Raw genomic sequence first — 26,832 nt, 5'->3', positions numbered from 1 at the left:
TCCTTTGCTCCTCTCATCTCCTTCTCTAAATTCTAAGGTTTGAGGCCCCTCACGACCCTGACCTCCACCTCCTCCTCATAGAGGAGCAGCAGAGATGACAGGAGGGGCTCTGAAATCCATCCAGGGACTAACTTGTCCTGAATCTGTTTATGTTATGAACCCGCTGACGGCTACACTGTTCAGCTGATTTGAGCGAATCTGATCTCAGATCCGTATCAGGGGTGCACAGCGTCACCAGAGGAGGAGGAGGAGGAACCGGGGCCAAAATTCCAACACACGTCCCGCCCCCTATGCGCCGTCTCAGCCAATCCCTATCCCTCTTCCACAGCCCGTCACACCCTGATTGCTCCGGAGCTGACAGCGCTCGGCCAATCAGCCGCCTCCCCCGCTGCCTACGTCACCGAGCAGCCAGTTCCCTCCAGCGGCGGAGAGCTTCATTTTCTTATCCGCTTTTGTGCTAAAATGGAGGCTGGCCTCTCGCCCTGAGTCGATGCGCCTTCCTGGTTGAGGTTTAGATGTTGACATGCAATAAATCTGGAGACAGGATGGTCGTGGATGCGCCTAATTCCAACGGGCCCTTTCAGCCGCTGGCTCTTATGCACTTCAGAGGTACGTAAAGATGAATTCTTCCGCCTGCATTGTCCCGGGGAATTACGGGGAGAGGGAGCCGTGTGTGTGTGTCGCTGTGCTCCGGTTCTCCTCCGCTGGCGACCGCTCGGTTCACACCGCGTTCAGACGCCGAGAGACGAATTCACCGTCTCGGCTCGGCTGTGTCGCTGGAGGAACGACGGGGGGGGAGGTGGGGACGGTTCGTGTGGTTTTCTGCGAGACTCTGTGTAAAAAAAAAAAAATCAGGTTTTACTAGCTAGCTGCTCTCTGCCCATCCCCCCGCCGAGCTAGTGATGTCAAAGGAAGTGAGGTCATAGCCCAGGGAAGGGTCTTGTCCTCGGCTTTACATGTTTCGCTGGGAATTGCGCGTCTCTGCATTCGCGTATGTATGTTTGTGCAGTAATTAGCCGTAGCCCTGAAGCTAAAGGCTAATGCTAAAAGCTGACTCCAACATGGCCAGTCCTCCTCACCCCCCACCCCCCTCCCCCGGTCCCAGTATTTTTGTCACACTTCAGTTCATCTGGGTGCAGATCGGTCACAGCAGACGGACACAGCTCTGCAGCAGCCCCCTCCCCTCGTCCATCTCCCCCTTGTGACCCCCACTCCCCATGTTCGTGAATGAACGTCTCTCCTCTTCAAGTGCAGCGGATCTGTGTCAATATGACCCCAGCCGTCCGTGTCCCAGCAGGAGCAGCAGTGTTTCAGGATTACAACAACCGGAGCTCGGCCTATTTAATATGTGCACAATGCATTCAGTCATGTTTGAAAGGCCCAGCCTGTTACCACTGTACTCTGGTGCAGCCCAGCGTTAGATGAAGCCTCAGGCGATTATTGATCACACTCTGTTAAACCACAGAGGCGAATGCCGTGAATGACAACTTCGTGTTGGGGGGAGAACAAGCTGGACACTCTGCCCTTTCCCCTCTTCCCATTGTGATTCTCTACTGTTTACATCAAATGCCCTGCATCCAGATTGACTCTGGGTCAAGTCGAGACTGGTGGCAGTTTATACAAATGGCTTGATTCAATGTATTGTGGGAAACTAAACTGCTACTACGCAAAATAACGTATATTTGGTGCATGGATGTGTACAGGACAGTGGTGTTTCACTCCAAATGTAAACATTGACACATGTAAACAATCACAGTCCATGGTGGTTTAATTCATGTAAATTAACTCGCAAACAATCAAAGATTTTGATTGTTTTTTAGGTTTATATCTGGAGGGAGACGCCACAATCCTGTACACATCCATGCTCAAATGTCCGTTAAGTTCATGCAAATCCACTCCTAAGAACACTATCATCTATTTATTGTAGTGTATATGAAGTCTACTCTGCACTAATATGTTACTGTATGTGATATATTGTCTATGTGTCACCACTGTCTTTGCCAATAGGTTATTTTTCATGTTGAAATAAGCTTTTTCCATTTTGTACCAAAAAAAGTTCCTCCAGTGTGTCATTACTAAATGCTAATGAGTCTAAAGATCTATAAAAAAAAATGTCCGAAACTAAGGTTCATCTGCATGTACTAAACAAAATAATATACATTTCTGCATGGATGTTTGCAGGATTGTGGTGTCTCATGCGAGATATAAACCTGAAAACAATCATGGTGCATGTTTATTTCAAGCAAATGAGCTTCGTTTCGGTTTATATCTTTTACATCTTCACAAAAATGACTGGATGTTAGTGTTCTTAGGAATGGATTTGCACAAGCTTTGAAAATCCTTGATCGCCTCTAAATCCGGCTCCACATCTTATGATCTTATGGATCAATTCATGCCCATATTTTAAGTGAGCTTCACATAATCAGAATTTTCTTTCTTCAAGACACATGACTCCATTTAAATTTCAAGCCTTGCAAAGCTTTTCTTGCCCTTATCAGTATCATGGCGGCCTCCAAAGTGCAACTACCAGTGTCTCATTTGTGGCAACTAATGAGACACTGGTAGTTGCACTGGTAGTTATGCAGGAAGTATTTTCCACTGTTGCTTACAATGAAGCCATAGCAGTTTGAATTTATCGGGGGCGCGTTCACTTCAGAGACTTACTCTGTAACTGGGTTCATCCACTCCCACCCTCCATGGCTTTATTAGATGGACTTCCACTTGCTTTCTCTATGACTTTTTGGAATAAAAGGACAGGGAAGTCCATCTAATAAACTGTGGAGGGTGGGAGTGGATGAACCCAGTTAAAGAGTAACCGCCCGCATGGGATGGTCTGAAGTAAAGTGAACGCACCCGCAACGAGGCAGGGATCATATCATTAATTTCATTGGTTGACCATTGGTCAAGACGACACCTGGCATTCTATTGGTTGGGGACTTTTGAGAAAATCTGAGAGCAGACGATTCACAAGCGCACAGAAAGCAGCCCGAGTGCAGAGAAGGGCGAAAGCTGGAGCGCAGGAAATCCGTGAATATATCTGAGTGCAAGCACACAGTTTGAGCAGAAGCAGAGCAAATTTAAGTGCAAACGGGCTATTTGAGTGAAAGGGCAGCGTTTTGATGAAAAGTAATACACAGTCTGAACATAAATTCAACAAGTCATGCGTTCGAACTGAAAGACCACGATGTTCCTCTACATATCTGTAAATATGTCAGTGTTTACATTGAGCGTAACATGCTGGTGATAAAGCAGAGTTCCAAACCAGTTCTAACTTCAGACCTGCAGCAACTGGAGTGCTGACTATTTTTCCAATGTGACTCCACTTTATTTTTGTTTTGAATAAGGGGCATCAAGATAAATCTCGTTTTGTTCTCCATAAGACATGATGCTCGGGAGTGTGGGTGCGTGCGCGTACTCGCTCTCCTCAGGCGTCTGTTTGCAGCATTAATAGAAGTCACATTGTGCTTAACATCGGTTTTGGGATCACAACACTGGGCCTTTCTCTGTTACACAACAACCTGCTGGGTATTTTGGGAGCTCACAGAAACTTTATGACACGGGCAGACAGACTTATGTAATAGCAGTAAGCTAAGTCTGACACGGTCAGGGGTGCAAGGCGAGGCAACACATTACGGACCCGCTTCATGTCCCAGACAGTGCAACCAATTGCAAATTAGAAAGTAAACAACCAAATAAATGACTTTTATTTGAATCCCTGCTGCTGTTTCTTACTGTTGTTGCCCTACTGAGCCTCATTCTAGAAGCTGCTATGTCCACTGTGGAATAGTAATCCTAAGCAGATTTTGACCATGTAATAACAATGATAATAACCTTATGTGTTTTTAATCAGGAGTAAAGGCACTCATTCTCCTGTTGTGATGGTCACAATTGGCCGCCAAATGTTTTATGGAAATGTGCGATAATGGCAGCTCACACACTTAACTTCTCTCCTCTGGAATTACCAACCTCTCACTGTAATCAAGATAAATTGTCCGACTTGAATCTGACACTCCAGAATTGTGTGTGTGCACCATCCTCTCCTCCGTGCTATGGCCCCTGTAACTCTCTCAGTACGTCCACTAAAATTAGGGCATAACCAAATAGTTTCAGCTCCCCATTACTTCCTTCTCAAGCCTAGTTTATGCTTCGCTGCCGTACCTACGCCGTCGACGTGAGAGCATTCGAAGTTCTGCGTCGAGGGAACGTGTTGCTCTGCAATTCACCGCCATGCCGCTAGGGGGTGTAGCGGTGTGTTTGTGTGGTTATAGCCGAATCCTCGCTTTTTCTTCCGTAAAGTAAACAACAGTAAACAATGGCGACCGAGGTGGAGCAGCTGTATTTGTTGTTGGAGCTCATCAATATTGAAGAACAAATGCTTATATTGCAAATGTTGAAGCGCAAGCTACAAAGAAAACGTTTGCGGAGTTGGTTTTTACGACGAGGAAGAAAGACCGGAAAAGCAACTGCCGGAACTTACGTTCTGAGCGGACCAATCACAGCGCTTACGGTCCCCGTCGACGTCTGCGTAGTTAGGATTTTTGGGGGGCGCACGTCAGGCTACGGCGTAGGGGTCTGCGTCGACGGCGTAGCTACGGCGTAGGTACGGCGTCGGCGTGACGCAGAAGCATAAACTAGGCTTTAGTGTCTATACCAAGCTTTTCCTGCAGTGCTCTCCTTCCTTTCGAACACCTGCACAATTCAATCAGCAGAATTCAGTGCCAGTTTATTTTCTCATTACCTCCAGTCTAATTTAAACAAGATGAAAGTCAGCAAGCAGAAAGAATGAATTAAGTTGTCCTAGATTATTATGAATTATATTTCTGCATTCATATATCATGTTTTCGCTGCTCAGGTTGCCCTTATCAATTGTTTATTATTTTTACATTTTCTCTATTAGAACCCTATGCCAAATTCATAAATCACAATTTGTCTCCCATCGTAATTTGCTTATCTTAGTAATTGCAAGCATTCTGCCCAAAGGTTACAGTAGAATCATGAAGGATGAGTAGAATCCATCCATCCATCCATAGCATCAACATCCTTGTCTTGTGCAGACAGCTAACCCAGTGTTAAAGCCACACCCTTCACTGATAAGTAATTATGAGGCACATGTCTTGTCTTGTCTACTGTACGGACACCAAGCGCAGCGATTTAGGATTTGCTGTATTCTGGTTTTGATGTAAGGATGATGCACATTCTTTCACTGCCGTGCCCTCCACATTTTATTGTAACTGCATAGAGCCAACTCTGTCATCGGGAGCACAGAGTTTTAGAGAAAAGCGGTTCATAAGAAGCTTCTGGATGCAGACAGTGTGTATGTGTAGGCAATTGTCGCTAAACAATATAACGCTTATCCTCCATCAAATAACGAGAGGCATCAATGAAAGCCTAAATGTAAGCCTTATAAACTGGCAACATTTTTAGTCTCCTCTTCTGTTGGTGCATTTCAAATAATCAGGAACCAAATGAGAACATCTTGATTTGACAGGCCTCTCATTTGTGCCGCTATATCAGTTGCCCCTGTCAGCTCAAATAACCCACACCTGAATTTAGTCACAGAGTACTGTGACATTATTAATTTTACAGCTTCATCTGGGCAAACACTCAAATTTATATTTTTACATCTGTCAGTCAAGGAAGGGACCCTTCTCTACCCCCTGAGATAATCACTGTTAATAACATGCCTGTTCTTTTATTGTGCAGTAGCTCATTTATTAACAGGAGTGTGTTGCTGTGAAATGTATATCGACCATTACTGATTAAGCTTGACATGCATCACACTTAACATATCCCCTGACCTGTTTGCAGAAAGATTACTGTAAACTTGATGTTGCCAAAGGTACCAACGACTTTTTTTTAGTATAATGGTACTCAGAGTGTATCCCTCTGCCAAGGCCCAACAGTCCCCTATGAAATCACAGTTAAATTAACTAGATCAAACAAAGTGAAAATAGATTCCTGGATACGCCCCCTGTTATGAATCCAAACCAAAATGTAATGAGTTCTTCCCTGACTCACGCCTCAGCATCCCACTAAATTCTGTGGTAATCCGTCCTGTAATTTCTGCATAGTCCTGTTTATAAACAAACAAAAAAAGGGACAGGGGTGAAGGCAGAGGAAACTACTGTTTTAAAGTTGTTTGTTTTAGTTCAGAACATTATTGCACACACTCATAGATGCAGTGTGTCTCTTAAATGTACCCTTCTCTTACATCAAGATCCATGGCTTATTCTCAGGGAACTTTGGTGAAAATCAAACAAATGCCATATCTCAAAATGGGAAATTGAATTCCTGGATTAATGGGTTCTTTCTTGGCCCATGTTCCAATGAAATTTTTAAGTGGTTTCTACATAATCGGTCTGACAAACAAAGAAAGTTAATGGATAGGGTTACAAACATAACCTCCTTGAGATGGGAATTATCTATCTATCTAATAGTGATTATTTTCGGAAGCTCATCAGACATTAAGACAAACAAGCAACATCAAAGTTGTGACACATATTGACGACATTTCACTCTGGGAGAAAAAGTCCTAAAATCACCATGGTCAAATATAATGACAGGCTTAAATAGCTTGGATTTATTAATGAATAGATCTGTGACTGTTCACCTAGTTCCAAAATCCTTCATCCTCTTCCTGTTCTGCGTTCTCTCCTCTCCGCTTTGACGTCCTCCCCTTGTGTTCTCACAATCTCTGCCTCTCTCTCAATGCTCTTCAGTCTTCATGACTCACTTGCCTCTCTCCATCATTCTCCTGCTACCTTCTTTTTCCATTGCAGTTTAAACTGTATCTTTGTTACACCTGCAGCTCATTTTGTCACTGGACTTTGTCTGACTTTCCCATCTAATTTTTTTTCCTCTGTCTGTCTTAAGATGTGGCCCCCGCTGAGCAGGAGAAGCTCTTCATCCAGAAGCTACGGCAGTGCTGTGTTCTATTCGACTTCCTGTCCGACCCGCTGAGCGACCTAAAATGGAAGGAAGTGAAGCGGGCGGCGCTGAGCGAAATGGTGGAGTACATCACCCACAACAGGAATGTCATCACAGAGCCCATCTATCCGGAGGTGGTGCACATGGTGAGTGGAGCTGGAGGGAGTTAAGTTTACGATGAAAGCTGGAGATGAGGGCGAAACTCTGGCTGAGAGCAGGGGCCAGCTGTAGCTGCAGGACAGAGCTGTTTGGAGGGTAAATAAGAAAAACAGAGTTGATTTTATGAATCAACTTGGTTTGTGTCCCAGCTGATGATTGTGCTCAGGTTTGGATTGGGCTTTTTTCTTCTATAAATTTGCAACTTTGTTTATTTTCTTAACTCTTTTTGAACTGATGGTTGAAAAAAAATAATGTGAATATTTTTTCCCTCTGGGCATTGGGAAAATATGATGGGTGTTTTTCTTACCTTTATCTGACAATTGAAAGAAAGATAAGCCAGAAGGAAAATAGGGTATGACCCAAACAGAGAATTTGAAAAATCATAACTTTTTCACATTTAGTTTTTTGTTATGATGTTAAACATACAATAAGTGAATTTGGCCACTAGAGGTATCGCAATCAAAACAATGCCAAAACCCCTTTTTTGATGATGCAGCTTGGGATCATCTGTGTTGTTGTCTTCACTACCATTGTTTGTCCCACAGTCTCTCTGAGTTGCTTGGTTTCCTTGTGTGTTTGTGGTTTACTTGGAGAGCTTTGGTGACAGAACACACTGCAAATGGCAATGAATAATCAGTATCCATCACGATTGACCAATATGAACAGTGGAAGGAGAAAAACAGCCAACTGGTGTTAGTGGAAGTGTTTTTTCTCATCATACATTGTTTGCCCTTTAAGTTCGCAATTAACAGGCGACCAGAACAAAACACCATGTTACTTTGAATATAATTGTGGATTTCTCTAGTTTTGAACATCGTTCTAGTGTTTTTAGACATTTTAATAAAGAATTGTTACATATTATATCTTTTAAAACCACAATCCCCTAAAATAAAGAAACACTATAGCAGAGGTTTCAAAGAAATCATAAAAAAATGGAAATATCACATTGACATAGGTTTCAGACTCTTTACTCAGTGCTTGGTTGATGCACCTTGCAGCCTTCACAGCATGCGTCTCCTCGGGTGTGACATGATAAGCTCTGCACATCTGGGTTTGAGGATTTTCTGCCATTCTTCTGGATCTTCTCATACTTCTCTGACACTCAGTGACATTCAGAGTTGTCCCTACCCCTCCTGCTTTGTATTGGCTGTGCGCTCAGGGTCAGACGTTCATTAAGGGTTTCTCTGTTCGAGAACCTGTCTTCCTTCCCCTGCTGAAAACATCCCCATAGCTTGATGCTCCCACCACCAAGCTTCACTGTCGGGATGGTGTCGAGCAGGTGACAAGCTTTGTGTGGTTTCCTCCAGACATGGAGTTTAAAATTTAGGCCAAACAATTTAATCTTGGTTTCATCTGACCAAAGAATCTTTTTTCTCACAGACTGAGATTCCTGTAGGTGCTTTCATGTGCCTTTCACTGAGGAGGCGTCTGTCTCACCATTCTGCCATAAAGCCAACATCAGTAGAGCGCTGCAGCAATGGTCGTCCCTCTGGTAGTTTCTTCCATCTCCACACAGCCAGAATGATCATCAAGTTCTCGGTCACTTCTCTTACTTCACATCTCTAGTTAAAGCTCTGGTTGTTTCACATTTCCTCTTCTCAAAAAAAGAAATATAAAACTTAGAATTGTCAGAACAGGAGATTAAGTTGAGATAAACGAGAGAAATCCAGACAAGTATATGGGAGCGAGTGGACGTTCTTGTCTTCTGACTAAGGCCACTGGGGTGGCAGAAAAGGGTTATTTATTTCATTAAAATAATCTGTCAGGTTTTATCTGAAAGAAAATGTAAATCTTTCCTGCTTTACACTCTGTACATGAAAGGTTTTAAATTGTAAAGGTGTTTTTTCCCGAGAGAAGAACTTTCCTATGGTTCAAGGAAAGTGGTTCATTTTACATTTTCAGCAGATATTGATTTCTTTGGAATTGATGAAATAATTGCTTTAATTTTAAAGCAGATTGTATAGATTAAGAAGATCGTTGTGATTTTTGAACATTTAGTTAACAGTGAAGTTTTAGAAAGATTCTCCCCCTCCATTGTCATTATCTTTTCATCCTCAAAGCCTACAGCAGAATTGGCCTAATAACTGTTATGATGTTTCCATTTACAGCTTCTTTTGTGGAGTTAATGCACAGTCATCTCCACAGCCTGTTCTGTGATGAAGTGTGGCTCAGCCCTGACGGTCTTATCTCAGTCTACCTTGTAGCTTGTCTTTTCAAACAAGGCCCTTGCTGTTTTAGTAGGCCACCTGCAGAGTCCCATGATCTGCCTAGCAGGGAGCAGCAGCCCACAGGGGAGTCAGTTGACACTGTGAGAGACCATTAACGCAACACACTCAGATTATTGTGGGCCAATCGCTCTGAGGCTAGTTTGCAAAGTTAACATTAACCTAAAAAACAGATTTTAGAATATCCAAGATGGGACATTTCTTATGCATTTAGAATTGTGATAAAGTATTTATTTATTCTAGACTTCTACAATGAAGTGTAGAGACATTTTAAAAGATCATGTTCTTTTTATTTTCCTGCTGATTTTTGCGCATTGACTATTTAAATATTGGCAGAAAACTGAAAAACAAAACTGTGAAATGTGACACTAACATGCACTCCTAATCATTTAACACAAGGCCCAGGATATGAATAAATTATCTGTACTCCTCATATGATGTCAGCATTTTTAACAACCTCTTCAGGCAAACACTCCACAAGCAAGTGCATCTGCAAAATGTTGGTATCTGGCACTGAACTCGCTCTGTGTGCTGAACTGGTTACAGAGATGCTGCTGTTACTTTTATTTTAGTTTTAAAACCCTGCATTGTTCTTAGAAACAATCACCAAATTCAAGAAGCAGCCCTGACCCCAGTTTGATGTGGTTTAACTGTTGGTTTAACCTCATGTCATGATGGTAAACAGTTATTCACGACTGGCGTATATTTTGTAGCGTATCCTAACACAACCTGGGCAGAGCCGCTGTATTGTTTTCCAACTTAAATAGATATTTGCTGTGGTTGAAGCACGAACTGTGGCTCTAGGTTGTTGAAACAAAAGGAAGCTGACATGAATGATTTTCTGTCCTGGGTCGTAAACATTCAGCAAATCATTTTCATTTCTCCTCTTTCAGTTTGCAGTGAATATGTTCAGAACATTGCCTCCATCATCCAACCCCACTGGAGCAGAGTTTGATCCAGAAGAGGACGAGCCAACACTTGAAGCAGCGTGGCCACACCTCCAGGTTGGCATTTTTTAAAAATGATTTCATCATCTGCCAAACAATGAGAGGTTTATAAATGTTTCTCAGTGTAGAAAAGACTCCAAGTATGGTTAAAGCTTGCTATTAGGCTGCTCTAGTTTGCAGTATGTATTTTATGTACAGACAGCTATAACCATGTTAATGCACACCTAGAACTGAAAGAACCGGGAAGAACTTGATATACCGGATTTCAAAGAATTTGTAAACTACTTATAATTCCTCACCAGCATTCACTCATTTGTTTTTTGTCTTCTTTGTTTCTGTTGCAGCTCGTCTATGAATTTTTCCTTAGGTTTTTAGAATCGCCTGACTTTCAGCCCAACATAGCAAAGAAATACATTGACCAGAAATTTGTTATGCAGGTAAGAAAACAATATTTGACCAAACTCTCAGACTGAAAACATTTCAATTCCAGATTCAATTTTTCATTGTGACTGTCCTTTGTGGTAACATTTCACATCTTTGGTGTTTCAGCTCCTAGAACTATTTGACAGCGAGGATCCCAGAGAGCGAGACTTCCTCAAAACAACCCTCCACAGGATCTATGGAAAGTTCCTGGGGCTGAGAGCGTACATCAGAAAACAGATCAATAACATTTTCTATAGGTCAGTGCAGCTCTCCCACTGCTGTGTTTGTTTTAACTGTGTACACCAAGATGAATGGTCAACCTATGAATCATCAAATACTGAATCCAGTTCCTGTTTGTTCTCACAGGTTTATCTATGAGACAGAGCACCACAATGGTATAGCTGAACTACTGGAAATACTTGGAAGGTATGAGCCTTCACAAAAGTTACAAGCTTTGTGTGATCCAGCTGTAATGTGTCAGTGTCTCAGTTTTTTAAAATGTCCAATTCAATGGTTTTGGTTTAAGAGGACCTATGGTGCTTTTCTTTATTGTCTGTTACATATATGATTAGTGCAGTGTTGTCGTGATCAACAGTGTCACTTATGCTACAGAGGGCTGGTTGCCTGTTTGCCAAGTTTTTTAATATTGAACGTATCACAAATCTCACCCAATTAGACACTGCACTTGTCACATGTCAAGTAGGAAGCCAATAAGACGAACATTTAACTAGATATGCGAGCCATAGACAGAAAGAGATTTCTGGATTTATTAGAAAGATGTTACAATGTGAGATATGTTCAATGGACATAGTCATGAGATAAAGTCAGCAGGAGGGCTTTGTAGGATGTTGCAGAACAGCACAATAAGATGCGTTTATTTTTAAGAATGAATTGAGATCATCGATCAAACCCTCACACTGTGGATGAGATGATGCTTACAAATGCTGGGTGCTCTGTTTCAGTCAGAGGATCAACTGAGAGGCTGCATTAGAGATAATAATAAGCAGTTTTTTTAAAACTGTCAATGGAGCAAAGTTGCTCCAGTGTCATCCTGGAAATCAAATGTAGAAATAAGCACAACAGGTCTTGTGTATAAGTATTTCTTAAAGATTTAGTTTGGTTTTTTGCTTTTTAAGTTTTCTGATAATTCTTGTCTTTCTATTTTCTAGCATAATCAATGGATTTGCCTTACCACTAAAAGAAGAGCACAAAATATTCCTGTTGAAGGTTTTATTGCCTCTGCACAAAGTCAAATCACTTAGTGTCTACCATCCACAGGTAAGTGGAAAAACCCAGAGAAGCTTCATTTCAAAGTCTTATTTCAAGCAGTTAGAAATGGGAGGTACATTATTTACAGGTTACATTCTTTTAAAAATGTATTTAAATATTTTTGCCCAAACCTGCTTTAAGTACACTCCTCTTTTTTTCATGACAGCAGCAGAATTCTGCTGCTCTCGTTAAAGAAAAAAAAAAAGTTATTTCATGTTCCAGCCAGTCGAAGCCTCAGGCCTGTTGGGTGCCCTGTCATGTTACTTTTAGTTGCTTGTGGATAAATTCAGATGCTTTCACAGTGTAATGATTAGTATTTGTTTATGTTTTGTAGCTGGCTTACTGTGTGGTGCAGTTTTTGGAAAAGGACAGCACTCTAACTGAGCCGGTACGTCCCATTCTGATTCTTGCTGAAACTTATTTGAGGCTTAAAGTTGATGTTAAAAAATTTGAAACTCGTGTTTAATCCTTCATTGGTTTTTCTTGCAAGGTCACAAGTTTATGAATTAATCATTTGGCTCATTCTTTGTCGGATATAAAACTTTTCTATTCAGCCCTAAAGCTGCTCTCCCCTTTTCTCCTACCTGGACGGTTATTCAGCACAATGTTATCTTTCTTTACCGTCACAACAGGTGGTAATGGCTCTACTAAAGTACTGGCCAAAGACTCACAGTCCCAAGGAAGTGATGTTCCTCAACGAGCTGGAGGAGATACTAGACGTCATCGAGCCGTCTGAGTTTGTGAAGGTGCAGGAGCCTCTGTTCCGACAGCTCGCCAAGTGTGTGTCCAGTCCGCACTTCCAGGTAACTGATGGGTTATCACAACATTACCTAAACCCCCTAAAACAAAGAAGTTTGGAAACGCTGCTGACCCTGTTTTAGTTTGAAAACTCCAGGGAGGCGTTTTAATCTGGACCGGCAAAAACATGACATGAACACTCAAAACCACTTGATTGAGTCTTTTCAGTCATGAATTAGCCTCTGCTGATCCGTCAGGCTCCTGTCACATGACCCCCTTCCAGAAGAAAACAACTGGCATTATCCTCGATTACCGAAGTAGAACGCAACATGGATAATCTATTACAAGTATTGCTGACCTTGTTTTCTTTGCTAACAGCTGGTGTGCAGGTGACTTCCACATTTTACAATTCTACAACTGCTTACATGTGTAGGAGACAAGCTATTAGAGCAATCTGCAACTTATTACCAAATGCTTCCTGTTTACACTGGCACACGCATTCTCAGTGTATGTCAGTGGTCATGTGGTTTGCATTTTCAGGCATTGTTTGGACATTGAAATTGATAACTGAGGCTAAACGCTCATGTTGACAGAGATCGTTTTAGTTTGAAAACACTGTTACTACTCAAGAGTTATTCACGTGTCTGACTGAGGATTTTGTGTGTTGTTTCCTGTAGGTGGCAGAGAGAGCTCTGTACTACTGGAACAACGAGTACATCATGAGTCTGATCAGCGACAACGCAGCAAAGATTCTGCCCATTATGTTCCCTGCTCTGTACCGCAACTCAAAAACCCACTGGAACAAGTAAGACACTCGTGTTGACGAGCTCCATGTGTACTGGTGTCCTGAAATGCCCTGTATGTACCTCACACTGCATGTAACACCAGTCTGACACACCCCCTGACTAAATAGCTCACATACCGATCTCTGAAGTGAGTGTGCGTAGATTTATATATAGATGGGGTTTGGTCACAGAATGTGCTCATGCATGCCTTTTATTATTGCACCTATTGCTCCAGATAAACATTTTTGTGCGATTTAAAGTTTATTGGTTTTGATGCCTAATAAAAGTCTTTAAAAGAATTGTAGAACATTTCAACTCCAGCTGCTTTGCATTAAAAATAAATTAAACTACCACGGCTCTCAGTGCATACGTCCACCAAGGGCCTTATCTCAGAGTGTTAAAGAGCGTGATATCATTTCTGGATCTGCCTCTTTGTCTGGATCCATGCCAAAATATATTAACATACAGAAACTGAGAAACACCTGCCCCTTATGAAACCACTTCTAAATCTGCTGGATCTGGATTTTTATTTCCACCTGTACCAAATTACAAACATTTATTTGACATTTTCTCTGATTTTCTCAGGGAACAATGCATGAATCATGATTTAAAAATGAAAAAAATATCTGTCCTGTTTAGGAGACTGATATTTATGAGTGTGTCTAATTTAGTATAGATCAAAATAAATCCAAAAATCTGGATCCAGTTACTTTAAATGTGGTTTCATAAGGGGACTTGATGGAGGTTTGTGCTCTGAGTAACAGTTCCCTTGAACATACATGGAACACTATGTCCTGAATCCACCTCTTTGTCTACTTCTGCCCCAAAATGTTATAGGTTGTAACATTACGTTTTGCAGAAATCCAACCAGTATTTTTTTTTTTCTTCTTCATAATCCTGCTGACAAGTAAACCAACAAATGGTCAGGGTTGAAGACATTACCTCCTCGGTGGATGTAAACATATGTCTCCATAAACAGGCTTTAGTCATAATTTTGTCAGTGAGTTATTGTGTCAGACACCGTTGTGATAATTTGTATTAATCCTGTGTGTCTGGTGTGTGTGTGTGTGTGTGTGTGCGTGTGCGCACTCACAGGACCATCCACGGCCTCATCTACAACGCTCTGAAGCTCTTCATGGAGATGAATCAGAAGCTATTTGACGACTGCACGCAGCAGTTCAGGGCTGAGAAAAACAAGTAGGCAACAGACACACTCTTCTCCCAATCAATGAATCCTTTTCTTTTTTTTAACACACAACGTCTGAGCGACACATTGTTTCAATCAGCCACAAGACTGCGACTGAATAGTTGTGTTGGTTTTCACATAAATCGGTGTAGCACACTAATGAGCAGAGGTCTGGTGCTTTGTTTGACAGAGAGAAGGCGAAGTCAAAAGAACGTGAGGAGGCTTGGATCAAGATTGAGAACCTCGCCAAGTCAAATCCACAGGTGAGCAGTGTGTGGAACACTTCTGTTTTTCCCTTCCTACCAATGTGCATGTCTCTGTGTGTGTAGGACTGTAGATGAAATGCATTAAGTGTCTTGTGTTTCCTATAATCCAGTTGTGTTGCTGAATTGTGGCTCCCTTCCCATCTTATCCCATGTAGGTTTGCTCACACTGTTTGTTCCTAGTTGATGTGGAAAGAAGTGCTTTAAAACTTGTGCTCAGTTGTGGTGACAGGAATCAGTGATGTGACGACATCCCTCAAGAGCAACAACACACGGGTTAAAATCCTGCTGTGATCGTTCTGTCCCCTCACATCTCAATTCAGCATCAGACTTTATTTAAAGTTTTTTTAAAGACTAGTTTAACATTTTAAGAAGTCAACTTAAACACTTCCTTGTTTGACCAGATTCATGTCACTGTCTTCACAGTAAATATGAAGCTCCAGCAGAGGAAATTATTAATCTGACTCTGTTCAAGTGGCAGAATGTAGTTGGCACATTTCCTAAATGTGCAATGAAATAATTTGAACCCAAATAGACGAGTGCAAAAATCTCAATGAACCAGACCAGAGTTGATTAATTTATATTTTGAGCTGCTTTCAGAACACAGATGTCTGAGTCTATAAGAAAAAGTGCTGTAAAAAAACAAAAGAAAACTTAATTTCCGCAGCAGAATTTTAACCTCATTTCCTGCCTCCTGCATGCCCTTCCCCCCGCCACCCCTTCCCTGAATGTTCTGGAAATGTTCCTGTTGTTGTGAGCACATCTGACCAGGACAATATCCTGCTGCGTTTTTAATACGTCAAACACAAACTGAGGAAAATGTCCTGACCCAATTTTCTAGACATTTTCTAAAGTTCATGTCTGAAAACAGCTCTAATGTCCCAGCAATTGACAACCTCTTCATATCATTTAACACACGGTGTGTTTCACAATCAATAAATTCCAAATCAAGCAATCATACAATGTCTGAATCATTTCTATTTCTACACCACAACTAAAGCACATCACTGCCATAGATTCGAGTTGCTTGATTGAATTCATCCAGAGCCTCTAGATTCATTCTTCTTTGCATGCGACTGAAAGTCTTTTCTCCATCCTTTTGTGTTTGTTTTTTTTGTTTTTGTTTTCCCTTTCTTTTCAACATAGTTCTCTATGTATGTTGATTCCTCTGACCTCAATAGTCCTGTAGCAATGGAGACGGATGTCCCTTTGATAGAAGATGTTCAGAGGTTAAAAGAGACAGTTGAGGAGGGCGCGATTCAGGTAAACCTGACTTACTCTGTCTCTGTTCATCTTTCCTCTTATAATACAACCCTATACATTGATAGATTTGTTATTGACCAAAACTCTCAAAGTCTGTTTGAACAACAATACTCATTACTTTATACTGTGTGTTTAAAATATAGACTTTGTTACAGTTTTTTCCAATTAATCCATTTATCAAAAAAAAGCAAGAATGAAGTGAACACTGGAATCAAGAGTTTTTCTGTTTTGTGTTTCTGTCCCCAGCATGAGGTCTCAGTGGGTAGAGCCTCAAAGTGTTCAATATTATATACGTAAATCAGAAGTTATGAAATAAACGATAATTAATAGAGTAAACAAATCAACCTTTCAATACCTTGTTTCTCGTCCAGATACTGATACCAGTGCATTTCAACTTATAGAGCATATTTTAACAGCTGCGTGTTACTAACCCTGCATGGAAGTGATGATGATTACTCTCATTGTTGTATGGATTCTTCAAATGCTCAGTGACATCACTAGTGCACTCATTAAATCCCTACAAATTGAAGTCTTGTATACGTCACATGAAGCCGTCGAACACGTTGAACTGTCCAGCGTGAAATTTCTGACATTTTAGCAAACTCTGGTTGAAATTACTTCTCCTGCACTGCTCTAAAAAATCAGTACGGCACAACTGCTCGTTTGGACTGGTGAAGAAGACGTAGTTTCTGTGAAAACCTTTAAACGAGTGAAACAATTTATTTTAGACATGGTAAAGGATCGGCAAATGGATTTGCTTGATCTGGCATTGTCGGCAGTATCAGTCATTTCAGATGCTGTTGTCAGAGCATCTTTCATAGATTTCTTTAAGTTGATGTCATCTCAGTTATCAACGTTTTTTAATTAATTTAAGATTATTTAGATAATTACTTGAGTTTCAATAATTTCCCGGATTATTAACGTTGCATAGTTCATATGTGTCACACACAGTCTTTTATTAGATTGTTTATCTCATAATGTCTCATTTATTTAATATTGAACACATTGAGGCTCCATACGTGTAGCACAGGTCTGATTTCTGTTGTTTTAATGTTATCATTTGCTTTACTGACTCTTGAGTCAGTTTCTCTGTTTATCACATTTTGTTGTATGTAACTAACTTGTGCTCCAGCTGTTTTACTACAAATATGGGACATAAATAAATAAATTAAACGTCCTTCTCTCGTCTTCCTTCTCTCACAGTTGCAGCATGACCAGCGGAAAGAGCGACCCATGGTGCGACGTAAATCTGAGTTGCCTCAGGATCTTTACACCACAAAAGCCTTGGAGTCCCACCGCAGAGCTGAAGACATGTTGACCACCCACGATGGGCTCTAGGTCCCGCCACCTGCCGGCTCTTGGTTCAACTGCCCCTTCTTCCCTCGACAGCCATGGACATCCACTCGGCCCGTTCGCCAGAACAACACTTACGACCTGCGCTGGGCTCTCATCCCTGTGCCCACCATCTGTTTACCCAGAATCCTTAGTTCTCCTTCATTCCCTGCTGCCCCAGTGCAGAAGCTGTATATTCACCTCCTTCAGATTTCTGCTTTCTCAGGTTTTTTTTTTCCGTTTAGGAAGAAGAGTGGGTGTGTGTTTGTTTGTTTGTCTTTAAGCCCTCGCCACAATCGTTGTGTTCTACTTTTGTTTTCCCTTTCGGTTCCTCTCACCTGGTTCCTTCATTCCTTTTTGCAAACGTGTTCACTGAGGATGAGACGTGGTTACATAATAAGTGACTGACTCAGTCTAAGGATCGTCTCTTGGTCTCTGATTGGTTTTCTTTTCTGTCTAAGGGAACAAAAACAGAACCTGTTGGTCAAATGAAAGACAAGACTTTCCTGCCATCTGTTGTACGTTTTCTGTTATTTTTTTTGCTCGATCTGATGGACATCTTATCAGTGCCAAGACTGTCGTGTTTTTTGTTGGCTTTGTTTCATGTTTTTATCTGGGACACCTGCCTTTGTTTCTGGTCACTGGTGTTTAAAAGTTTTTTTTTTTTTTTTTTAAGTTTAGCACATTTAAGACCAAACTGAGGCCTGTCCTTAGCCTTGCAACGTCCAGGAAAGATGGCGGGGAAATGGGGAAGTTGTCCTGTGGACATCTGACACTTTTCCACTTTATTGTTTTGTGCCATACGCCGCTCTTTTTATATGCTTGCTTCCTTACGTTCACTGGCGATGTTTGAAAACCAGATCATAGTGATGCCGAGACGGTTCAAACAATGGTACTCGCTGTGTTTGAGTTGAGCAGATGAGGGTAAGCCTGAATGAAAAGCTGCATTTGCTCCCTAAGTTGCAGAAACAATATTCTGGGTTTTATAAAACATGCACATGAGCAGAAAGACTGAGGGCATGGCTGTGTTCAAGTGTTGGGTTTAGTAAAACTATATTTATCCTGTAAAATGAATAGAGATGATTATTTGTGTAAAGGAGTTATAATCAGATAATCTTGTTGTTGGGTGGGAGGGGGCACAGATCTGTACTGTCACACACCGTTATGTGTTTTTTCACTCACTGATGGTTTTAAGCAGCCGTTACTGAGTTAGAACTTCTGCTCATTGTCTGCTTTTAAAGAGCAAGAAGGTGTATTAGTGTTGTATGCTATAAAGATTTTTAAAATCCTCATTATTGATTAAAAATAAATTAATTTATTAACAAACATATGAGCGGATAGTAGCTATGAACAAACTGACGTCAGATGATCAGAGAAATTACTTGATGACAGCAACAAATATAAAAGACTTTGATTTAAAGGTGTGGCATGTTTGTGTTGCTACCATTCATAAATTCAGTTGCCTGGTTTGTGGGCTACGTGTTTTTGGACATTTCTCAGTGAGGAGGTTGTTTAAAAGTTGGAAAGTATCTTCCAGTCAGTACCATTGTTTAAACTGAGGAGGTCTGCTAGATTTCTTCATATTTGACGTGGTGTATTTCTTTGTCTTGTCTCTGGAGGTTAGTAGCGTGGATGTCAGGTATTGGACTTTCTTTTTTGGTTTTCCTTCCTCTGGCCATTCAGAATGCCTGACGCTGAAACAGACTGGTATCAAATAATGGCCACAAAAATGCCAGATAGATGCTGAAAATAAAACTGACATTGTGACTTGGCTTGTTAACTGTATTAATACTGTATTTGCTTGAATGCAAAAATATGTAAATTAAAACTACCATGTTAAACATGTACCTTTTACCCTGGAGGAATGCCATTCACCAAACGGATTTCTGTCATTGCGTTTATGAAACAGTCCTGCTTGCTGGGAGAAGATGTTTTATGGATTTTATGAGTTTAAGATGTTAGAGGTTTATTTTAAAAAATGACAAGTCGTCCACAAATAACGAGATGATTTCAAGATGATTTGGTGGCTTGTTGTCACTCTGCAGGATCTTTGCAGATCTTTTAATTTTAACACATTATTTCCAAAACATGATAACTTAAAGTGTCCTTTTGTATGTGACCTGTACTATATGATTCATTTAATATTGTATATATGATTTACCTTGTTTCATGTAGTGTTATATATAAATATATATATCTAGATTAATTTTGTACAAATTGTCCCTCTGTACAGAATAAAAACATCAATAGCAAGTTAAAGAAGTAAATCTGGCACATACCGTCTGATTTCTCCTGTTTCGGCTGTGACACAGTTTAGAAAATGTTCTTATTTTTCTTAAAAATAAAAATCTGCAAAGTTTCCTCCATCCTCAAAGTAACTGACAAATGTTCAAGCCCGTTGTGTGCTCCTATCACTGTCTTTAGTGGTGTACAACTATGTAGAACGAATAAAGAGACTATTTGAATATATATTTTCAACCATGCATCCATTTTGGCTTTAATTAACTGAAAGGGCACAGACAATAAATGAACAAGGCCAAAGATGCTGGTGGTGCCAACTCATGTTTCAGCTCCTGGAAGCTATGTTCTCTTTATAGATAACAAAAAGAAGATTGTTGCATCCTTACCATAACTCCAGGCTTTATTACTGCTCCTACAGTTACCTAATGATCTTCTGTGCGTGACCTCAGGGGACCTGGCACACAATGCATCCAGTCATGGCTACATGGACTGTATGTCAGTATTTGCTGTAGAACTCACTTGTGCACCAGGAAGTTCACCAACACCAAACACGTGGATTAGGAGGTTTGTTCTTAGAGTATGATGAGTTTATTAACGAGTGGGGAGGAGGGACTGTTTAAAGGGACTTTGGGAGCCTCGGGCAAAAGGGCACTCTGGGGCCGAACATCAATCCAAACTGAACCTCACTTACACCAAACATGATACCAAGCCACATTATTCTCATCATAAAATCTGCTTTGTCTAACCCTAACGCCCCTGTTGAGGTCTTACAGTCTTTAAACTAAGTTTACTGTTCATTCTCTGTATGTGAATTACTTGGTGGCTAAATAAGATACGCTTTATTCAGAGGAGAACTTTGATTGAGGATCAGCAGCAATGTAAGAGGAAATGTAGTCAAGAATAAAATAAGAGTCAAAACACAATCCAAAAATAAATTCCATAGAAACAGAAATATTATGTACAATTTTTAACTAAGAAATCTAAACGTAACAACCAATGTATTCAATGACTGGTTATCAAATATTATTCATAAACATTAAGCTAAGTTTGGTTTAGTGAAGTAAAGCCAGTTTTAATGAAACACGAGGGGGAACTCAGAGTTCTGTGACAAACTCATTTGGTTTTGATTCAGTGGTGAGCAGCTTTGGTAGTGCACTGTTTTCAACACAAGGGGGGGCCAGATAGTTGTGAGTGGACATTTACCAACAGTCATGTGTTAGAACAAACAGAAAAAAAACGTCTGTAACTTTAACTGTTAATGCAGATCTAGAGGAAATGATCATTCCACAGGTTTCCCAGCAGCTAACTGATGTTTCATCTGTGAGGTGAAGCTACAGTGAAATGATTTCAACAGTGTGTGGAATTCTTCTCTGGATCAGTGCAGATGTTTGTCGTCAGTGTTTGCCAATGACCATTGATTTCCTGCCAGAAACTAGGGCAGGCGATATGGTTATAAAGTATATAATAAATACAATAAAATATATGAATAAAAAATATAAAGATTATATCAGTCAATGTCAATAATCACTAAAAATGTCACAATGTTGTGATTATTCTGTTTTGAAAGATGTTTTTTATTAGGTTATGGTTTTTGAAAAGAGAATGACACTCGATATATCTGAGGTCGATCAATTTGGTGTTAGACCTCCTCACTGAGCTCACACCACACATAAGCATTTTATCACTATATCCTGCAGCTTCAGTTATATTGCTGTTGAGGGAAATCATATTGCCATGTTTGTATTTCCAAGAACAACTAGAAAATACAAAACTATAAACATTATTATTATCTAGGAAACGGAAAAAATAAGTTTGCCAAACATTCCATAACCTAATACACACTTCTGTAACATGAACCATGAGTCGTTGACTAGATGATCCCTCTTGTATTTGTGACGTTCAGCAGAACAGAGTACGTGTAATATTATGATCTTATTTTTGTAAATGTAAGACTTCATTCTTATAATATTATGACCTAAATTGGAAATCTTTTTTTTACCTTTAGATGATTTTATAATTTTAAGATTTAATAGGATTTGTTGGGATTAATAAACACATACTGATGCACTGACAATGATAATAATAACAATCAAACCTGAGACTGAACATATTTGGATTGAAAAATTGAAGACTGAAGTAATTCTTTCCAATTTTATAAACAATCAGTTTATCAAGATATTGACCAACAGTCAGTCAGTCAATACTAAACAAGATGAGCCGACACTGAATTCAAGTATTCTTGTACTAAAATCTGTTGTTAAAATTCTTATTCACCACTGACAGTAAACTGCTGCTTCCTCTGAACACTTTTAGACATAGGGAGAGAACTCTGTTGTATTTAAGAATATAATGGAGGCTCGTTTAATTAATTGTGACTTTATTCTTATCTCAGATTACATCTGAGAAAGTGACACGAGAGTGCAAAGCTCCTTCGTGGGCAGGGACGAAGAATTTAATTCTTTACAAATAAGCAGGAAAAAAGGGTCAACCTAAAAAAAACACGTGCTATGGATTACTTCCTGTTTCTGTGATGAGTGCTTTTGTTTCGATGTGGTTGGCCTGATACTCCTTGCAACAGTTGGCTGTAGTAGCTTATCTCCCGGTGCACAGAGAGTATTTAATCTCGATGTTACACAAGGTGAAGGCGAAGCCTTGAGTCACAAAGGACCGCTGTAAACAAGTGTTGTTTGTTTTTGGAAGGGGGAAAGATTTCAGCGAAACCAGACTTTTGTTGTTTGGAGATTTCAGCGGAATCTGTTGCTCTGTCCTGAGCTGACACTGCTGACGGAAATCAAGCGTGGAATTCACAGTTGGCTTGAAGTCCCAGTGTAGTAAACTCACTTTTAATCCATCAAAAAAAAAAACGTTAGTAAGGTAGAAAGAGGACAAGACTGTGGAGGTATGCGAAGACTTGACACTAGTCCAACGAGTTTTTCTGAATACTCAACATCACCTCAACATCACCTCACCTGCGAAATCATCGGTGGTTAATACAACGCTTTACCTAATTGATGTCGTGAAGCAGCGTGGGATCATGGGAGTTGTTGTCTTCACCACCATTGTTGATGAAAAGCTACCTGGCACGAATGTTCATGCATGAGCTCATGTATTCAAGTTTTTTTCACGTTTCACAGAAAAAACTGTAACAATAATGACAATAATCTTGATCAATAATGACTACTGGCTAACAGGCTAAAGGCTAACAGGCTCACAGGCTCACAGGCTAAAGGCTAACAGGCTCACAGGCCAGCAGATGTGAAGTAATTCTGACGAAACTGACGAAACATCCCCTTTCCTTAAATAAACGGATTTGAACATTGTTGGAAACATTGTGGATAATGTGAATTCACAAGTCGACAAAATATACAAAATAGCTCTCGTTGTTTTTAGACATTTTAATTAAGAATTTATTAACGTTATATCTTTAAGTCCCATTCAGGTTGCAAAAGAGAACCGAAATAAGCAACAAAAAAAAAAAAAGTTCAACAAATCCAGATTATTATGCAATTGGAAAAAGTCTAACAAAAAAACTTAGTCCACATGCGATATGTGTGTTTATACAGCAAGAACAGTGTGTATGTTAAAACCATCACGCAAGACTAATGCAAAAAGATTATAACCAGATGACACACAAGTCGAGAGCCTTAATGTAGGGATTTAAAGTGCTGTTAGATGCATATAAAATGTATGAACGCCAACATAATACCATGAAATGAAATAAAAGCTAGTGTGACAATGACTGTTGTTAGGAATCACGTCAGAATCAGAAGAGCAGCTGTCAATCTGCTCTGAGTAGAATGCTGTAATGTGCCGTGACCTCCGTAATATTGAAAGATTATCGAAGCCATTTCTGCCTTTCTCGCTTTATGCTAAATACCCGTGAGCCGGAGTGAACCATGATGCAACGATGTTCGCTCATCAGGATGTGACTGGTGGAGCTGTTGATGTTCTTGGAGATCTGCCAGCATGAGTGTTCAGGCCCAGGTGTTCACTTTCCCAGCGAGGAGAGGTCTATAATTTCAGAGCACTAAAACAGGCAAAAACGGAAGACGCCACTTTTATGACACCTAAACCGTGCTGTAAAGTAGAGTGATTTAAAGTAGGAGAAGGTGTAGTAAATTTGTACTTATTGATAGGCTGGGAGGACACACACAGTATCATGGAGGGACACAAATAAAGACGCTGGTATATAACCTAACATCTACACTAGATTCAACGTTACACAAACTGACCATACCGACATTAATTCTTTCGGATCCAGGTCAGAGATCAGCCCGCTCGCTCAAATCGCACAGCATCATCTGGGCTTGCGTGCCGCAGTGTGTAGTTGCCAAGCTGTCCTCACCTGCCCTACCTGACTCACAGGTGGCTGAGAGCCAAGACCGGCAGACTACTGGAGGGGAAGGCTGTCACCATCTGGAGCATCGCAGGCTGCCGGTATCAGCCAGGGCCGACTCACAGACAAAATGTTATGTCCCCGGCCTAGTATCTGGAGAGCGATCTTTCCTGGAGGAGGTTAAAGATTGTGTCTGCTGCAAAAATGTCCTACCTTCCCAACAAAGAGTAAAAAGATTTGAATTAGTGGTTCACGAGAGAGAGAGGGATACAACAACCAGTCTCCAGCTTTACATCTATTATGTGGTCTATCTATCAATCAATATGTCTGTGCTCTCTCTATCTATCTATCTCTCTATAGTTATACATCTCAGCACTGCACCATAGACACTCAGCCTGGAGGAGCATCTATATGTGGAGGTACAGTATAACTTTAATTCAGTTTCATTTACTGTTGGATTTACTGTGAGGTTTACTTTAATGTTTAGATTTGCAGCTAATGACTCTTTTCATAATCAGCACCTGCAAATGTTGATTTCTGTCCTGCAGACCAGTCCCAAAGCCTTAATCTAAATATCGATAACTGATGTTCAGAGAAAAGGGATTGAAAATAATATAAATTTAAATTTAAAGGAAAGAAAGCGGGAATGAGGAGTTGTGGCAATGATTTTTTACCTCAGGCCACATGGTAAATGGTAAACAGAACATTTATAAAGTACTTCTCTGGTCTTAACAGTGCTTTACAATACAGCATACATTCACCTAACAATACAAATATCCACACAGAACTACCACATTCATCTCAATCATTCACACACTGGCATCACACCGGCCTTCTGATTACCTTCAAACCTCTGTAAAGTTTAGTAGCAAGTAACCATCTCTGGATTCCACTGACTTATCTGGGCTGTGTTCTGACATATTTGATTAGACCACATGTCTGTCTGGAAGAATTTTTGAGATCGTGACTTAATTCTAAAGTAATTTCAACCTGATCAGACGAGCGAGCACACACACACACACACATCCCCTGTCATTCAGTCTTGTCAAATTTCTTTTCCTGACAGCAATTGTCAGGCAGAGTTTTGGAATCCTTCCTCTGAGGTGCAAAGTACAATTAGATTAACTCTCAAATGGGACAGTAATGGGTCAATAACTGACACCGATTTGCTTGTACCTGATGTGAAACTTGGCAATCAGTAGTGTATATCTCCACCAAGGCCCAACAGACTTTAACTCCAATCAAACTGCACCAAATTTGATATCTGTCCCTAAATCCCTAAATAAGCCTGATTTCAAGAATTAAAACACTCTATCTCACAGTGTTACAAAAAGCAATAAAAAACTGATCTTGGATCTGCACCAAAATTGCATGGGTTCTTCCCTGACGCATACCACATCTTTTCACCAAGTTTCATGTTAATCCATCGAGCAGTTTTTATACAATCCTCCTTCAAACAAATAGACAAATAAACCAACAAAAAAATGGACAGGGGTGAAAACATAACCTCCTTGGCGGAGGTGAAAATAAAAAATTAAGATTGTGAAAAAACTCTTTCCTATTCGAATGTTAGGGGTAGAGAACATACACCATCGCTCTCATCATTCGCCGACCCACGGCAGAAACCACTGAAGACTTCTTTCTCTCCCGGTGACTTTTCAAACAACTAATCCAGTGAAGGCAGCCGGGCTGAGGCTTCTGAAATCCTGCCCTGATCCTACAGGGGGGGGTGTTACACTGCGGCGACTGCAGCACAACCCTGGGCCGGAGGGAGGATGAGAGCTGAGGGAAGAGGGCAGCTGAGGTGAGAGGCTGGGTGGCAGCCGCAGAGTAAAGCCTCACCACAGCCCCAGCAGGGTAATCTAATCAGCTGTTTCTGGGCCCTGCATCTCTCTCTCTCACTTTCTGGGAATGGAGAGGAAGCTCATTCCTCATTTTCAAGTGATGTGCCTCATCTCATTATCTTCAATCAGATATGAAACGTTTGAAAACAACTGATGAACACAGGTGGGTTTTTGTTTTCCTGCACGTTGATGTGGTTTTGTTGCATTTAGTTTGTGGTTGATTTCAATCTTTGTTTGCCTTGTGGGTATTCTGGCTCCCTCAGATGTTTTTATTACCCAGCTGTTTTCTAATAAAACATCTCCTCTTGGTTATGAACCATTTTAGTGCAAAGTAAATAACTTTCGTGTTCATGTGCATTTTATTTTAAAGTTCTTCTTCACTTCTTTCTGGTGAGATTTACTCACACACACCTTACTTGATTTTCAGGCAATATCTTTGGCTCTAGTCTTTCACTTACGATGCACAGCAGGGGATATTGTGTAAAAAATGGAAACACACACACGAGATTAGATCCACCGTACTTTCAGAAATGTCAGTTACACAACTGGCCAACACTTACGGTTGACATGATATTATCCTCTCATCAAAAGAGGAGAATAAACCAAAGGAAAAACGTTGCACAGCCACCGGAAATCCACTATAGATGAACAATAATGCAGCCAGAGAAGCAGGCTTAAGAGTGGATAAAAGAGGGCTTTTTGGTAAGCAGCTTTGACTTGCCAACAATGAGGCAATTAAATAGAAAAATCTCAAATATTTACCACAAATGTCTAGTTTTAACTCAGTTAATTTCAGAAGCATCTGTACTGACTAAGCCGCACGGCAACGAAAAGTCAGCTTATGTCCTCTGGTCATGCAACTTTCAAAACGAGTCACTTGATCCCTTCATCACA

General features: G+C 40.6%; 1 protein-coding gene across 4 annotated transcripts; it reads left to right on the top strand.

Annotated features, from left to right (window-relative positions):
• The first annotated feature begins 389 nt into the window (after window positions 1–389).
• ppp2r5ca (protein phosphatase 2, regulatory subunit B', gamma a) lies at window positions 390–19,995 on the top strand. Of its 4 annotated transcripts, XR_011244714.1 has the most exons (15): window positions 390–609; window positions 6,874–7,073; window positions 10,205–10,315; window positions 10,603–10,695; window positions 10,808–10,938; window positions 11,048–11,107; window positions 11,851–11,959; window positions 12,285–12,338; window positions 12,583–12,753; window positions 13,366–13,493; window positions 14,569–14,670; window positions 14,850–14,922; window positions 15,036–15,076; window positions 16,069–16,185; window positions 17,389–17,510. XR_011244714.1 is itself a non-coding variant. In XM_020085029.2 (14 exons), the coding sequence occupies exons 1-13, from the start codon at window positions 516–518 to the stop codon at window positions 16,167–16,169; spliced, it is 1,392 nt and encodes a 463-aa protein (XP_019940588.1). In that variant the 5' UTR covers window positions 390–515; the 3' UTR covers window positions 16,170–16,185; window positions 17,389–19,995. The 4 variants fall into 4 exon arrangements, 3 of the variants coding, with proteins under 3 accessions (XP_019940588.1, XP_019940586.1, XP_019940587.1); XM_020085029.2 differs by lacking the exon at window positions 15,036–15,076 and having other exon boundaries at window positions 16,104–16,185; window positions 17,389–19,995; XM_020085027.2 differs by lacking the exon at window positions 15,036–15,076 and having other exon boundaries at window positions 17,389–19,995.
• The last annotated feature ends 6,837 nt before the right edge of the window (window positions 19,996–26,832 follow it).

The sequence above is a fragment of the Paralichthys olivaceus genome, chromosome 12, assembly GCF_024713975.1.
Source record: "Paralichthys olivaceus isolate ysfri-2021 chromosome 12, ASM2471397v2, whole genome shotgun sequence".
NCBI classification, from domain to species: domain Eukaryota; kingdom Metazoa; phylum Chordata; class Actinopteri; order Pleuronectiformes; family Paralichthyidae; genus Paralichthys; species Paralichthys olivaceus.
Note: the sequence above shows the minus strand (reverse complement) of the source record. Positions and strands in the feature narration are given on the sequence as shown.

Bases quoted from the DNA above. Each gene is read 5' to 3' on its own strand.
- ppp2r5ca (XM_020085027.2), top strand. From the start codon at position 516: ATGTTGACATGCAATAAATCTGGAGACAGGATGGTCGTGGATGCGCCT. The intron at 610-6,873 runs GTACGTAAAGAT...GTCTGTCTTAAG, and splicing joins GGCTCTTATGCACTTCAGAG to ATGTGGCCCCCGCTGAGCAG. The intron at 16,186-17,388 runs GTAAACCTGACT...CTTCTCTCACAG, and splicing joins TTGAGGAGGGCGCGATTCAG to TTGCAGCATGACCAGCGGAA.